Genomic DNA, 15,234 nt, shown 5'->3' with positions numbered 1-15,234 from the left:
GCCAGAATCCTGCTTCACTGTGAAACATCATACAAACCTGGCAGGTTACTGATAAACTCTGAAACCGCATAAATAACTGGCAGGACACTGATACACTGTGAAGCCGCACACATAACTGGCAGGGAACTGATACACTGGCAGAATCCTAATACATTGAGGCACATCGTACACTGCTGGCACGATCCTGGCACGTTATCAAATCCGTACACATCTGGCAGTATCCCGTTGCACTGTGAAACCTAATACATATCTGGCAGAATCCTGATACAGTGTGAAACACCATAGAAACCTGGCAGGATGCTGATCAACTGTGACACCACATACAATCGTGGAATGATCCTGACACACAGTGAAAGCCCATACATACCTGGGAAGATTCTGATGCACTAGAAAGCCCCATAAACATCTGGCAGGGTCCAGATACACTGCGAAAGCCCATACAATAACTGACAAAACCCTTATACATTAGACCACTAGACTTTTGATTGTTTTGGCAAGGAATCAAACTTTATTGATGATTTTAAAGGGGCGTACCCGATCATCATTGTTGCCTTTGATCCCTGAACTTGAAATGTACTAAATTTGCAGGAATAGGATAGGTTTAATGAAGGAGTCAAATATGAAAATTTAAGCATTACAGACATCAAACGCATGCTGCAAAATGGAAGAAATCCTCACACAAGTTCTCACCACGTTACCAGAAAGAAGGACGTTCTAAGGTGAAAAAATTGTTGAAATGGAGATTTAGTCATGAGGAAGCTTTCGTTTGATTGATTCTTTTTATTCTCATTTTCTAACTATTCTCTGAATGAGTGCCCAGGGGGATTTTACCACGTTCTTCAGCTCTTCTCTGAATTCCCTCTGGGTCGCTACATAAATACACGGATTTTGACAGCTATTCAAAAGCTTTAATATTATTCCTGTTTCACTGGCGATATATCCAGGGTCTGTGCGGTCACCTCGGTAATAGGTGATGTTTGTCAGTCTGGTAGTTACCAAACACACGGCAGCTGTCATCCACAACAATATAAAACTGCCCGATATTGTGAACAGTAAAATGATGGATTTCCTTCGGTTCTCATTCTCTGAATCGCTCTGATTTTCACTTCTATGACCCCGGAGACCCCTGCGGGCTCTGCTGGCCACTAAAATACGTCTGATTGTCAAATAATTAAACAAGGCGATTAAAGTAAAAGGAAGCCAAACTAACCAGGCGCTGTGAAACCAGATGTAGGCTACACCTGGAGGTGAGGAAACAAAAGTCACACTGTTTCGGCAGCCCCACTGCACCTTGTTAATTATTTGTTCAGGTTCAAAGGCAAACAAAACAGGGATGTCCTTTACAAGGATTAGAATCGTGAACGCTGTAATAACCAAGGCCGCAGTTCTCTTAGTGCAATACTTTGCTTTAAACTTCTGACAACAGATAACCACAAATCGATCAAATGTGAAGGAGACGATGAACCAGACAGACAAATCGAGGTTGACAGCAGTGCTGTATAGAATGAACTTACACACGGGAGTGTGGTACAGGAATGAAAGAGGAAAGTGATAATTGAAAATATAATACACCATTACATTAATGATCAAGACCAGTAGATCTGCTGTTGCCATGGCCACCATGTAGACACAGATACACTTGGAAAGGCCGCACTTTCCCCGGGAGAGAATCACAATTGTCACCAAATTCGCTGTAATAAAGAGAGAGGAGAGAATTAATGTTCCAGTGTCTGATTGAAATAGATATGTAGATGGCTGTAGAGAGCATTTTACTCCAGTCACTGTGATTATCAACACGGAGCAGGGTAGGAACAGGATTAATTTTGGAGCCATTTCCCGGGTAATCCCCCCACACATTTTCATGAGCTGCTACAGCGGTTACTCTGCACGGGGTGACAAGACGATCGGGAAATCCACTTAAATCCTTGTGTTGGAGCTTCGAAGAACATTGTAACAATAGTAAGGTTATCAGATTAAGTGTAATGCTGACATCTAGAAAACTCGTTACCTTATCAAAGCAGGTTGTCTGTCCATGAATACAATTAACACCGATTAACAAAAAACAGTTTACAATGGCTCACCGGGGACGCCGACAGCCGCGAGAATCGGGAAGTAAATCTCTTTGAACAGCAGAATAATTGGTCGCCACATTTTCTGTGAGAATGGATGAATTCTGTCGGAGATGAAAGACCCTGACTGGCGCACGGCTGAGGCAATGGAAGTGAACTTATATTTAACCACACATCAATCCTCCAGCGAGTCAATCAGCTTAAATCATAATTAACATTAGTTACAGTCATTGAACAAATAGACACGTGTAGTGTGTTTTTTAACTGACAAATCAGGTTATGAGAAATATGTGAAATTGTTATTGGACAGTTTTTAAAAAAATACACAATTGAAACATTATTTACGAGTAGGAAGTGCAATCTCTCCGTACTGGTGCTGACGCTAGTCCTACAGGCCTGCTGAATTCAACTGCCCAGGCAATATTCGTCATCACCATGCCATTGAGTCATTCCTAGAGCACCACTCCTCCAGAACAGGCCGTAAAACAAATGCTGCAATGCTGCTCAACCCAGTCTGGCAGCATTAGAGTTGGCAGTGCTCTTCCTGTAATAATGATACCCTAAATTTAGATTAGAGGTGACAGTTCTCCCCCTGTAATACTGGTATTGTACACTTATGCTAGATGTGTCCGTGCTCCCCAGGTACTAGTACATTATCAGAGTTGAACGTGCTGCTATGGTAATAGTGGTAGCACTAAACTAACACTACTATTGACAGTGCTCCTCCAGTACTAGTGGAAAACCCCCTCAAACATTGGATGTGCGTATGCTCATTCTGTTCAGTGGTGCCCCTACACTGACACTAGATTCGACCGTGTCCCTCCTATCGCAATGTTACCCCTACACTTAAATTAGGTTTGTGCAAGCTTCTCCGGTAAAAGGGGTATCACTAAAGTTACAGCAATGGTGAACGTTGTCCTCCGGTACTAGCGGGACCCCTACACTTACACCAGATGTGACTGTGTATCTCCTGTATTATGGGTACCTTACACCTGCACTAATGTTGACTGAGCTCCTCCAGTACCAGGGATAACGCTGAAATTATACTAGAGGTGGCCGTGCTCCTCTGTAACCAGTGGAACCCCTTCATATTCATTAGGATTGAGAGTGCTCCTCCCGGATATGTGGTCCCCAAAACATACACGTGCTGCTGAAAATGTGGCACTTGCACTTTACGTGACCGTGTTCCTCAGGTAACTGACACTGACACTATCTCTGACCATGCTCCTAAGATAACCGACACTGACACTATGTGTGAACTTTCTCCTCTGGTAATTGTTGTACATACACTTATACTAGGGATGACCATTTACCTCCTGTACTAGTGGCATGCCTACACTTACACTTACAGTGACCGTGCTCCTCCTGTACTAGTGTTATCACTACACTGACTCTAGAGGTCAGAGTGCTCAGCTGGTATTAGTGGTACTGTACACTTACACTAGAGGTAATACTACATTTACACTACATTTGTGCATTCTACTCCATAAATAGATGCATCAATAAAATTACACTCGTGGTGACCGTGCTGCTCCTACACTCGTGATACCCCTAACCTAACACTAGTGTTGAGCTTGCTCCTCCTACACTAGTTAAACCCCTACACTAACAATAGTGTTGAGCGTACTCCTCCTACACTAGTGGTACCCCTACACTTACACGAGAAGAAACCGGGCTCCTCCGGTTGAAGTAGTACCACTATACATACACTGGGTGTCAGCATGCTACCCTTGTATTAGTGATACCCCTACAATTAAACTAGATATGTCAGTGCTCCTCGGTACTTCTGATACTCCTACATTTACACTAGTAGTGACCGTGCTCCTTCAGTACGCGTGGTACCCTACACATTCACTAGAAGTGTACCTGTTCCTCCGGTACGATTGTTACCGCTACACTTACACTAGTGGTTATCAAGCTCGTGCTGTTCTCGTGCTTGCCTACACTTACCCCAGCGATGATGCTGACTCTACGGTACTGGTGATAGACTTACACTTAATAACAACAACAACATGATTTCTACAGTGCCTTTAACGTAGTGAAACTTCCCAACGGGCTTCACAATAGCGATTATCAAACAAGAATTGACATCAAGCAGTACAGGGAGATATTAGTTCAGATAACCAAAATCATGTTCATAGAGGCAGGTTTTAACGAGAGTCTTAAAGGATGAAAGGGAAGTAGAGAGCTGGCGCGGTTTCTGGAGGGAATTCCAGAGCTCAGGGCCTTAGCAGCTGACGGCACGGACGCCAATGTTTGAGAGATCAAAATCAGCGAAGCTCAAGAGGCCAGAATTGGAAAAGCGCAGGTATCTCGGGGGTTTGTTGGGCTTGAGGTGATTACAGAGGTAGGGAGGGGCTAGGACATGTAGCGATTTGGGAACAGGGATGAGCTTTTTAAAATTGAACATTTCTTTACCGGGAGCCAACGTTGGTCAGCGAGCACAGGGATATTGCGTGAACTGGGCTTAGTGCGATTTAGGAGATGGGTGCAGGGGGTTTCTCTTGGTTGCTCTGCTCTCCTGCCAGGCTTCTTGCAATAATTACCCGTGAGTGGTTCGACCCACTCGCCCCTACGGTTCTAGAACTTGGACTTAGGTGCAGGGAGCTGTAGTGCAGAAAAACTCAATAGACCAGGTCGAATAGCACGAAATGGATGCCTTTATTGAACAGTTTGCAGCATTATAAAATACATGTCATATGCACAGATTAAAGCAACTACAAGCATGCACACATCTATAAACTTTACTCTATAGAAATGGGGAACACACGGCACATCGTGAAATGGGTAACACATTATAATTACCCTTAACCCCCTCTCCTAAACCTAACTCAGTTTCGATTTGAGGGACTCGGGATTATGCTCACCACTTTAAGAATTGCGAAAAAGGCTCTGCAGCCTTTCGACACAGCTTTCCGTCGTCACATGAGTTTGGAAGCTTCTGGCGCAGCTTGTTTTCCTCTTGGTTCTCCTGCGATGGAGGCAGCCAATACAGCCTTGGTGAGCACTCGCCACGGATGGATCCATTACCGATGTGTTGTTGAAGAAACTGAATGCACACTCCGGGACCTGAGTGTCTTCTTCTCCGGCCTGGGTCGTCGATGACCTCCTGACAAAAGTACCCAGGCCTCCCTCGTCATCTGCCCGTCGTGGCCGGGCCTTGCCTGGCCGAGCTGGTTTCCAAGCCGAATTCTTCTCGTTGTCTTCTCGTCGTGGCCGGGCCTTGCCTGGCCGAACACCGAACATGTTCCGAACCGAAGAGTTTCGATGCTCCGAACCGAAGTGCTTCTGATGGACTTTTTCAATCCACAGTTATACCTTTTTTTGGAACATTCTTATCTCCCACCAAATCATAGTCCTGTCTTTGTAATAATTTTGGCGGCCAGAACTCTCTGCAGGGGTGTTTTGTCTTCATAACGGGAGTCGGTGATAGCTTAACTGGCCTTCCTGGGCCGATAATGTATTTGCTTTGTTACCGTAACTTGGTTTGTATATTGATCGGTCTGGAGATTTCCCTGGATGGCTGTTTAACGGCTTCTCTTTGTACAGTGTAATGGGTTAAAGCGTTCGTTCAATTGTCCGCCCATTTCTTGATGGGTCTCATCCTGCCACCCAAATCTGTCCTGAACTTATAATCTGATCAATATGCATGCTCAGTTCCATGAGTTTCGGCTTCCCGAAACTGGTTTTCGCGGGCTTATAATGCCCTCAATCCACAAGCCTGTCTGGCTTGCAGTAACAGAAATTCAAATGGTCCCAGGAGCTGGTCATGAGGTCTGGCGGCCATTTTGTGTGCCCTTTTATCAAAGGTTTCTCTGTATAAGCTTCTTTTGGTCAATAAAGCTGTTTTATTAACCCTATTTTCCGATGTGATTATTTAATGAAAATTTCACAAATCTTACAGTCCCTCCTGTGATACTGATAGCTTGCTTAAAGTATCAATAACGCTTGGTGAGCAAATTTTCCCTGATTCCCCACATCCAAACATTCCTGGTAATTAACTATCTATGGCCCCCACGACACATGCAGTTCCCATTTCAGAAAAATTACATTGTGTACAGTTGGACAACTATAGGCAGTACTACCTCAAACCATAACACATTCATCTTTCAGATGTGAAGGGGCCGATACCCTTTACACCACTTGCATACACATTTAATTAATCAAGAATAGAAAACCGGTCAACGGTTAAAACACAACAGTATTCATACACTTATATCATATAGTAACAAAAACCAAGAGTGGAGGGACGCTTTATCCTTTAATACATAGCAGCCTAAGCGGGGGTCTCTTCACCCACTCGTACATAGCGTTCTCTCCATTCTCCTGTGTTCTCGTGCCTCTGGAGGTGTTTCCCTCTCTTGCAATGCACGAACAGTAAATATATTACATTCAAAACCTGACACACTACTAGGATGTGGGAAGCTATTCTAATCCAGGGCGGGATCTCTATATTAGTGAACAGGTCCCACCATGGTGGGGTGACTATGTCTAATATGTCTTTCCCTATCTCCAATGTCTTCTGCTCTAGTGTGTAAAAATGCGTCTGTGAGACTATTACGGCTTTTAAAATCTTGGTGAGGTGTTCGGGGAAAGGGGGAATGACATAACCAAAATGCGCAACGAATTGCTGCAAATCCGTGAAATTCTCTTATACAGTGAGGTGAACGGTGGAAGGTACAGGAATGGGGACAATTCGCTGTTGTGCCACTTGAACTTCAGCCCTGGGTTTGAAAAAGAAACTGCTGTCATTGACCGGACACCACCCATGCTGTCCGTGGTGGTAGTGAGGCGCTGCAGTGGTAACACAGTATGTTCCACCTCCGATATATGCCACCTGTAGGGGCACATGTTCTTTTGCCATTGCCTCCATAGTGCAATTTAACGGCTTTGCACTAGCGGCTCTGAACCCGCACTGTGGTTTTAAAAAGGCATTCAAGTGCTGGGGACACAGGATGATGTGTGCTCCCCGGCTTCGACACCCCGAGAGGTCGGTGCCTGTCATCGTACGCTCCCATCTGATGACATAAGGCGGGACCACTGCGTTACGAATGTGCGCACTCCCCTGAATGACTCCAATGTTCACCACCCTGTATACCGGGGCGGGTTTTGCTGTGGGACCCAACACCAGCATCCTCACCACTATTCCCATGATAGGATTACTGCGGCCCTCGCCCAGTAACCACGCCCCGTATAGCACACAAGCCTCGTTCTGTGCAGCCTGATCGGACGCATTCCGATCCTCCCTAATGAGTGCATTTACCGTTGTAGCGTGTTTCTCCAGCTCAGCAATTAGTTCTTTTAAGTGTAGTGTCATGGCCTGGTCCTCATGTAGCTCTGAACCCACTACCTTATTTTCGTTTGTCAGTATGTTCCTTAACTGGGCCTTTAGACCATTAACCTGTGTCTGCAGCTCCATGTTGTCTAGAGCGTTGACAACAGACATCCCGGTACTAAAAGCAGTGAAGATGTCAATTACAGTCCCCCTTCTTTGCCTCCCTACCCGATCCAAAACTTCCTGTGGTGTGGTGTACAATTCGGCTTTGTCGATGTCGGCAAAGTCAAACTCATAAGATTGTCTGAACATCCTGGTTAACAGGACCTGGTACAATTGCTCCATTTCCTTGGGACACCACTCCGGCAATTGTATCTCACCGCATAGTGTACCCCTTGGTACAGCATCTGACCGGTGGGTACCAATACTACACCGTTCCCGGGTCCCTTTGTGGTGGTGGGGCACCCTTCCTTCTGGGCTAGTGCTACCGGAATCGTGGGCAGGGGCTTGCGTGGGCGAGTGATGAGTTCAGTGGCGTTTACCGGAATAGGGGAGAATGGGACTCCGCACGCCCGGGTGCTGACGTCCCACCTCATCCCTTCCCCTTCATCCTGCCGCTGCCTCGGGAAAAAGATGGATATGCCTTTGGGGCAAACATTCTTCGAACCCACCATGCAGACATATATCCCTTCATCTGGTTCCCACCACTTGTCCCAACACACACGTAATTGTCCGTGAGTCCCCGTAATTGTCCGATGGGTATTGTTACCCAGTCGCTCCCACTCGATTGTAGAGTTCTTCATATTCTTTCCCAGCTTTCGAAGCCACCACCATCTACTTAGCGGTACGTTCCCATTACACACCAAACAGATCCTCTTTCGCACGGTAACGCTGACTCTGGGTGCAATGATCCTCACCCGAGGACACAGTAACGAAGTCTCTTGGTAGGCAAACCCAGATTTGCTGCAGTATTCTGTAGAATTCGACCCCAGCCATCCTGGCCATCTTCCTTGGTGGAAGTAGGTGGCGGTTTCCTCAACCTCTCACTTCCCCGTCCCATCCGTCGCGATGGGGGCTGTGTCCCCGGAGCATCCGAACATGACGACGTCCTTGGTGCGGCCTCGGTAGGCCAGCCCGCAACCGATCGCCGCGAGCACCACGAGAATCCTCTCCATTGTATTCCTGGTTTCTGTAACCGATAAGATGCTCCCAATAGGCGCTGGCCTAATTAAACGGACGCTCGGGTCCCTTGACCCCGCTTCCAAACAAACACACATACTGGGCAGACTTCGAAAACTACCTTTTAAAACATCCCCATCGTCTTAAAGTTTACATGCCTTAAACTAACATTAAAATTACTTAACTTAACTTATCATTACCTAAACTTAACATACGTAAACTTATGTACAGCGCCCCCCTCCTTCGGGCGTCCTACCAGTTCCTGTGAGGGCTGCAGCGTGCCGCTCCCTGTGGCAGGGCTGCACTGACCTTCGGCTTTGATCCCCCGCAGCCCGTCGCTGCTGAATGGGAATCGTGTCTTTCCTGGGCTACCCTGGATCGATCTTGGGGGAAGTGAGGAGAATCTGGCCAAAACTTTCTGGGCTGAGGCATCCGAGCCGACCTACGAGGGGGCACCTTGAGCGAGGCTCCCAGGGCTAACGGACCGGGGATCGGGACCTCCACCGTCGCAGCCTGTTGTCCCACCACAGCTGCCAGCTCTGGCTCCCTTCCCTCAGGCTCCGCCCCCCTGCGGCTGGGATCCGTGGCATCCGACTCCACCCCACCTGTCCCCACAGGTGGTGAGTCTCCGCCCCCAATCCCTACCTCCCCTATGCTCGAGTCGTGGGTGGGACCTTCGTCCTCCGACTACTCATCCTCCGTGATCGGGTCAGGGGTGGGGTCGAGCTGTTCGGGCTCTCCCTTGTCCGAATCCCAAACTAAAGGGGAGAACTCCCACTCCGATGGGATGACTCCTCCCCTCACGCAGGCTACAATTCCAGCCTGTGTGGTCTGTGACCCTGTCTCAGGCTAAGGATTTCTGTCCTCAGACCTGGCCCCTGTTGTTGGCCCTTGTGCACCCGGCTTAAACAGTTTACACTGGTTAATGTTAAACCATTTAGTACGTCGGGGCACCTTCACTGCGTACACCTTGGGGCTGGCATTGTCTACAATGCTGTAGGGACCCATGTACAGTGATTCTAGACTCCCTACTCGGGCACAGTTCCTAACCATGACCTGGTCTCCGACTTCCCACTCTTGCTTCTTACGGGGTTCCAGCAACAGTCGATTGCCCTGATGCTGTCTCCCTATGTTCCCAGCCGCTTGCTCATAAACCTGTTTCCCGTGCTCCAAAAGGGTTTGGACGAACTTGTCCCAATTCACCTCTTGGAGCTGGCCCTCAGTGAGCACCGGGGCTAGTATATGGGTGGGTGTTCGCATGATCCTCCCAGTCATTAACTCGTGCTGGGAGTGCCCTGTACTTTTGGACTGGCTGGCCCGGGTCCCCATGAGGACTAGAGGCAGGATCCCCGCCCACTTCTGGGGCGAGCCCATTGCCTCCTTCCTCAGCTTTTCCTTGAGGGTCCAGTTCATGCGTTCAACAATCCCGGATGACAGGGGATTGTGCGCTAAGTGCCACTTCCCATCAATGCCCAAGAGCATGAGGGTATTCTGCATCACTTGGCCGGTGAAATGACTCCCTCGGTCAGACTCAACAGACCGGGGGAGCCCCCACCATGAGAACACTTCCCGGACCAAGATCTTGGCAGTACCCAGCGCTGTAGCTGTTCTACACGGGAAGGCTTCTATCCACTTGGTAAACACATCCACCAGGACAAGGCAGTACTTATAGCCTCCCTGGGCGGTGGGCAGGGGCCCTATTTAGTCGACCTGTATCGACTGCCATGGTCCCTCTACCCTCCTGATGTGCCACATGGGCACCTTCCTTTTCTGGGGGTCTGTGTTGTTTGCAGCGCACACAAGACAGCTTGCACAGAACTTGCGGACATCGTCTCGAAGTCCCGGCCACCACCCCGCCTGCTCTACCCGTTGCCAAGTAACGTCAGGCCCGGGGTGTCCTGCCCCTGGACCCTCATGGGCCAGTTGAAGGAATTCCCTCTTGTGCTGCTGCGGCACAACCCACTGTTCCTCCCGGAACAACATGCCTTCCTTGACGGAGAGGGCTGTTGTACTGTACAGACCCTCTACCTGCTTGCCCTCAGCAATAGCATTGAGGACTGTTTTCAGGGCGGGATCCAGGGTTTGGACGGTCTTTAGGTGTAGGGGCGGTGTCACACCTGTGTTCCCTGGAGTCTCCTCCCTGCCTCGGATCGCTGCCACGGTCCAGGTCCATAGGGGTCCCAGAAAATGCCGTTGCGGGCACCCTCCCTGGCTAGCGCATCCGCCTGCTAGTTACCCTGACTGCGGGGTTCTGTGGTGGAATGAGGCTTCACCTTGTGGATGAACACCTCCCCTTCCTCCCCCACTGCTGCTAGGATCTTTTCCAGCAAGGGCTTAACTGTTAAAGGTCGTCCGTCCGTGGAGGTATATCCACGACGAGACCAAATGGCCAGGTATTCCGTACACGAATTGCATGTGAACATGCTGTCCGAGCAAATCGTGTATGGGGTTGGGAAGATCTCGGGGTGGGTAACCATGTACGCCACCGCGGACAGTTCAGCCTGCTGTGCGTTCATAGTGCTGGGGAGCCTAATCATCAGGGCAATGTTTGCCGCGGGGTCATAAACTCCACACCCTGTGAGTCGTTCGCCAGCAGATACCGTGCTGGAACCGTCTACATAGATCTCGTGGCCTGTGGGGTGTATCCCGGCCCGTAAACCTATGTTGACCTCCCATACCCCTTCGACGGAACACCGATGGGCTGTTCCGGGATATACCATGTTGGCTGCTAGCTTCGGCTCGCAAAGACCTTTAACCTTGAGATCCATCTGGGAAAGGAGGAGGGTTCAGAGCGCGATCCGAGCGCTGCTTACGGTCCCATCCTTAATCCTTCCATCCAGAAGCACATTTGTGGGTGTGTGATGGGTGAGGAGAGGGATGGGAGAGGTTCCTGTGAAGATCGCTGATCTGTTCACAGCCCAATGCGTGGCCAGGAGATGCCATTCGCAATTGGAAAAACTCCTCTCCACATCCGTAAGCACCCTGGAGGAGTAGACCACCGGCCTCAGCTTGCCGTGTCGCTCCTGGAGCAGCACGGTGCTCAGGCTGCCTCCACTGGCGGCTACTTCCAGGATAAACTCCTCCCCCCCATCTATGGCCCCTAGGGCTGGCGCCGTCTGCAGGTCCCTTTTCAACTTCTCGAATGCTGCCTGACAACCCTCGTCCTAAGACTACTCGACTCCCTTGTGTAAGAGTCGGAGTAGCAGGGCTGCTGTGGCTGCATAGTCCTCGATGAAGTCTCTGCAGTACCCGGTCAGTCCCAAGAAGGACCTCACACCCGTTACTGTGTTAGGAATCGGCAAATCTTGCACCGATTCCCGCCTAGCCTTATCTATGGCTCTTTCCCCAGCGCGGATGGTCAGACCCAGGAATTTCACCTCCTGCTGGCCGATCCGAGCTTTCTTTGGGTTTACTTTAAAACCCATCCTTTCCAGTAGCTCCAATAATTCGGCTAATAGTGGGCCGTGCTCCTCCCTTGAATCCATGAACAGGAGCAAGTCGTCCACATACTGCACTATCTGATTGGGCTGGCTAATTTCCTTTAAACTTCCTGCCATGCACTGATGGAAAATGCTGGGGCTGTTGTGGAAACTCTGTGGCAAGCAGTTCCAAGTGTACTGTTGCCCTTTAAAAGTAAAGGCAAACTTGTACTGATCCTCCCGCCGCAACGGAATGGACCAAAAACCGTTCGAGATATCCAGCACCATGAACGTGGCCGTGGATGCTGGAATACTCCCTATTAGGTCGGCACTGCTGCTACCGTGGGCGCGCAGGCTGGGATGTTACTGTTGAGGACTCTGTAGTCCACCGCGGCCCTCCATGAATTGTCCGGCTTCCTTACCGGCCATAATGGGGAGTTCACGTGAGTGGCTATCAGCCTCAACACGCCCTGCTGCACCAATGAAGATATTGCTGTCTCCATGTCGGGTTCTGCTTCCTTGGGGAAGTTATACTGCTTTTGGGGTCGGATCATGGGGTCCCCGTCTACGCTGACCTCAAACCCGGTGACCCTCCCACAGTCGTGCTTGTGGGTGTCAAATGTGGTCAGATTGTCTGACACAAATGCTTGCAAGTCCGTTGGGATGTCCGCGACCATAAGCTCGAAGTGGTAACCTCCTGACCGCTTCATGGTGCACAGGGTCCCCTTTTCTCCCTTCCCTGGGATCACGACTACCTTGCCAAACACATTCTCGGCTCCCCAGAGACAGTGATTTCTAAGGTCCACGAGGATCCCGTGTTCCACAAGAAATCAGACCCGAGGATGCCTTTACCACCCGCCTCATTCCACTTCATCAGGATACACGTCCATGTGGTGTGGAGTGCTCCCAAATGAATGGAGAGTGGGGTGGAGAACGCGCCAGCCTGTTCATTGCCTGTGAAACCCGCTAATGAGAATGGAGCCTGGGTAGACAGAGGTGAGGCAAAAGGTTTAGCTGTGTGGATCACGGTACATGATGCCCCCGTATCCAACAGGTAGCTACCTTTTTCCTTCTCTACTTCCATCTCCACAAGGGGTCTCCTCCACGCGTCACATCGGAGCGGACACAGGTAGACGGGCTGCGCGGGCTTTAGTCATTGGGGCACTGCGGTTGGGGCTGGGGGAGCAACAGGGCCGTTGGCGACTGCCACCTTCCCCTGCGAGGTCATTAGAGACCGCATTGCCTCTAAAACTGACTCGATCACAGCGGGATGGATCGACACATCGGCTCCTTTCTCCCGGATGGATGTTTGGGCTGGGGCTGAGGGGTCTTTTCCCTTTAAATCCTTCCAGGGATTTTTACAGTCCCGGCGCCAGTGACCTTCCTTCCCACACCCGTAACAACTACTCTTGGCTTGGGGAGGGCGATTCCCCTCCTGATGCCACTCTCTTTAACAGGAGCTGCAGGCCTCATCTCATGCACCTTTCCCTTCAGGGGAGGCACTTCCCTACTCCTGCTGTTCCTGTAACCTATCGTGAGCTGATCAAGTACTATCTCCTCCGTGAAGCGAGGGTTATTGGTGTCAAACCATGTTTTGGCCTGCTCCCTCACTTGTGGCAAGCAATTGGTGACCAGGCACCGGAGCCAATGAGCCCTTTGACCAGCGTCCAGCCCGTCCTGGGCCGGCCCGCCCGGGCAGCTGCGCCGATGCACTGGCCACAACCTTCTGGTGAAAACCCGTGGGGGCTCTCCCTCTAGCTGTATCGTCCTACTCAATCGGAGGAACGGACTTCCGTCATCTTCCCCCATAATCTCCAGGACCTCATCCCATAAATCCTCATACTCCCTGTGCCCTCTCTTGCTCTCGTCAGAGAGACACTGCAGGATCGAGCTGTCCAGGGAGAACAGCAGCATTCTGGACTGCTCTACCCTGTTGCAGTCATTAACTGCTGCGGTCTGCTCCACGTCCCTAAAATGGACGGAGGGATCTCCTGACTCGGAGAGTTTTGGGATGTGGCTTATCATTGCCCTTAGCTGTTGTGCGCTGTGGCGCATTACGATCTGATTCATGAGGGGTCCGTCATCGCCATTCGCTTCGTCCGGACCGAGCCACCGGTGTCGAGCGGGACACATCGGTGCCTGCTTTGACCCTACTACCTGGGGTTGCTCTACCTCAGGAATCTCTTTGTCAAATACCACCATTTCCTCCCCCGCAACCCAAGATTCATCATAGCTGGGAGGTGCCGAGGGCTCGGTGGTTGGTACCCCAACTGCCTCTCGCGGAATCGGTCTTTTGGATTCCCCGGCTAACTGTAGATGGCTCGCTGGTGGTTTTATGAGACACACCAAGCCGTTTGCCTTCGCTAGGGCCGTTCTCAGGTCCTCTAGCTCCCTTTGGCAAGCGCTATGGTCGGCGTTCTCAGACCTATCCTCGATGGCCATCTTGTACGCTGCTCTAGCTCCCAGAATACTCTCCTCCTGTGCCTTTACCTGCTGAGCTAGGCGGACACACCTGTCTCTTATTCTTCCTTCACTGGACTTGGCCTCAGTGACCTGACACTCCAAGTAATCTATCTTGGCCTCATGGCGAGTGGTTACTGAGTGGCATTCCTGATTCAGCGCGTTGAGCGATGCAATCAGTCTCTTTCCTCCCACAACCTTTTCCTCTACTTCTGCTAGTAACCCTCTGATCTGGGCTGTCTGTGCTACAACGACTTGGTCCAAAAGCTGGACTTGCTTCTTGTAGCACATCAGCCAGACCGCTTTTTCTACAGATCTTTTGTGCTCTTTGCTTTCTGTCCACTTGATGGCTACGTCTAGTGGGCGCCTATCTCTTAATAGGTCAGATATCCACTGTTTTGTAAGGTTTACCTTCCCAAAAACATAATCCGCTATTCTCTCATCCATCACATTTCGTTTATTCAGACCTTGATCTAAAACACTTCATTCCTGCTGCCAAGGTCCTGCCGCAGTCGCCATCTCTGTAGGGGGTTTCTCTTGCTTGCTCTGGTCTCCTGCCAGGCTTCTTGCAATAATTACCCATGAGTGGTTCGACCCACTCGCCCCTACGGTTCTAGACCTTGGACTTAGGTGCAGGGAGCTGTAGTGCAGGAAAACTGAATAGACCAGGTCGAATAGCACGAAATGGATGCCTTTATTGAACAGTTTGCAGCATTATAAAATACATGTCATATGCACAGATTAAAGCAACTACAAGCATGCACACATCTATAAACTTAACTCTATAGAAATGGGGAACACACGGCACATCGTGAAAGGGGTAACACATTAT

General features: G+C 49.9%; 1 protein-coding gene across 1 annotated transcript; it reads right to left on the bottom strand.

The window, feature by feature from the left end:
• Positions 1 to 471: 471 nt before the first annotated feature.
• On the bottom strand, positions 472 to 2,189 carry LOC147093049 (putative G protein-coupled receptor 139). Its single transcript, XM_085975783.1, has 2 exons — positions 2,082 to 2,189; positions 472 to 1,691 (listed from the first exon to the last, which is right to left on the bottom strand). Exons 1-2 carry the CDS (start codon positions 2,149 to 2,151, stop codon positions 787 to 789), a joined length of 975 nt encoding a protein of 324 aa, XP_085831909.1. The 5' UTR covers positions 2,152 to 2,189; the 3' UTR covers positions 472 to 786.
• Positions 2,190 to 15,234: the final 13,045 nt, after the last annotated feature.

This window comes from Somniosus microcephalus, unplaced genomic scaffold, assembly GCF_052327205.1.
Source record: "Somniosus microcephalus isolate GS21.2 unplaced genomic scaffold, FLI_Smic_1.0 unresolved_chr2, whole genome shotgun sequence".
Taxonomy (NCBI): Eukaryota; Metazoa; Chordata; class Chondrichthyes; order Squaliformes; family Somniosidae; genus Somniosus; species Somniosus microcephalus.
The sequence above is the reverse complement of the archived record's forward strand: the minus strand, read 5'-3'. Positions and strand labels throughout refer to the sequence as shown.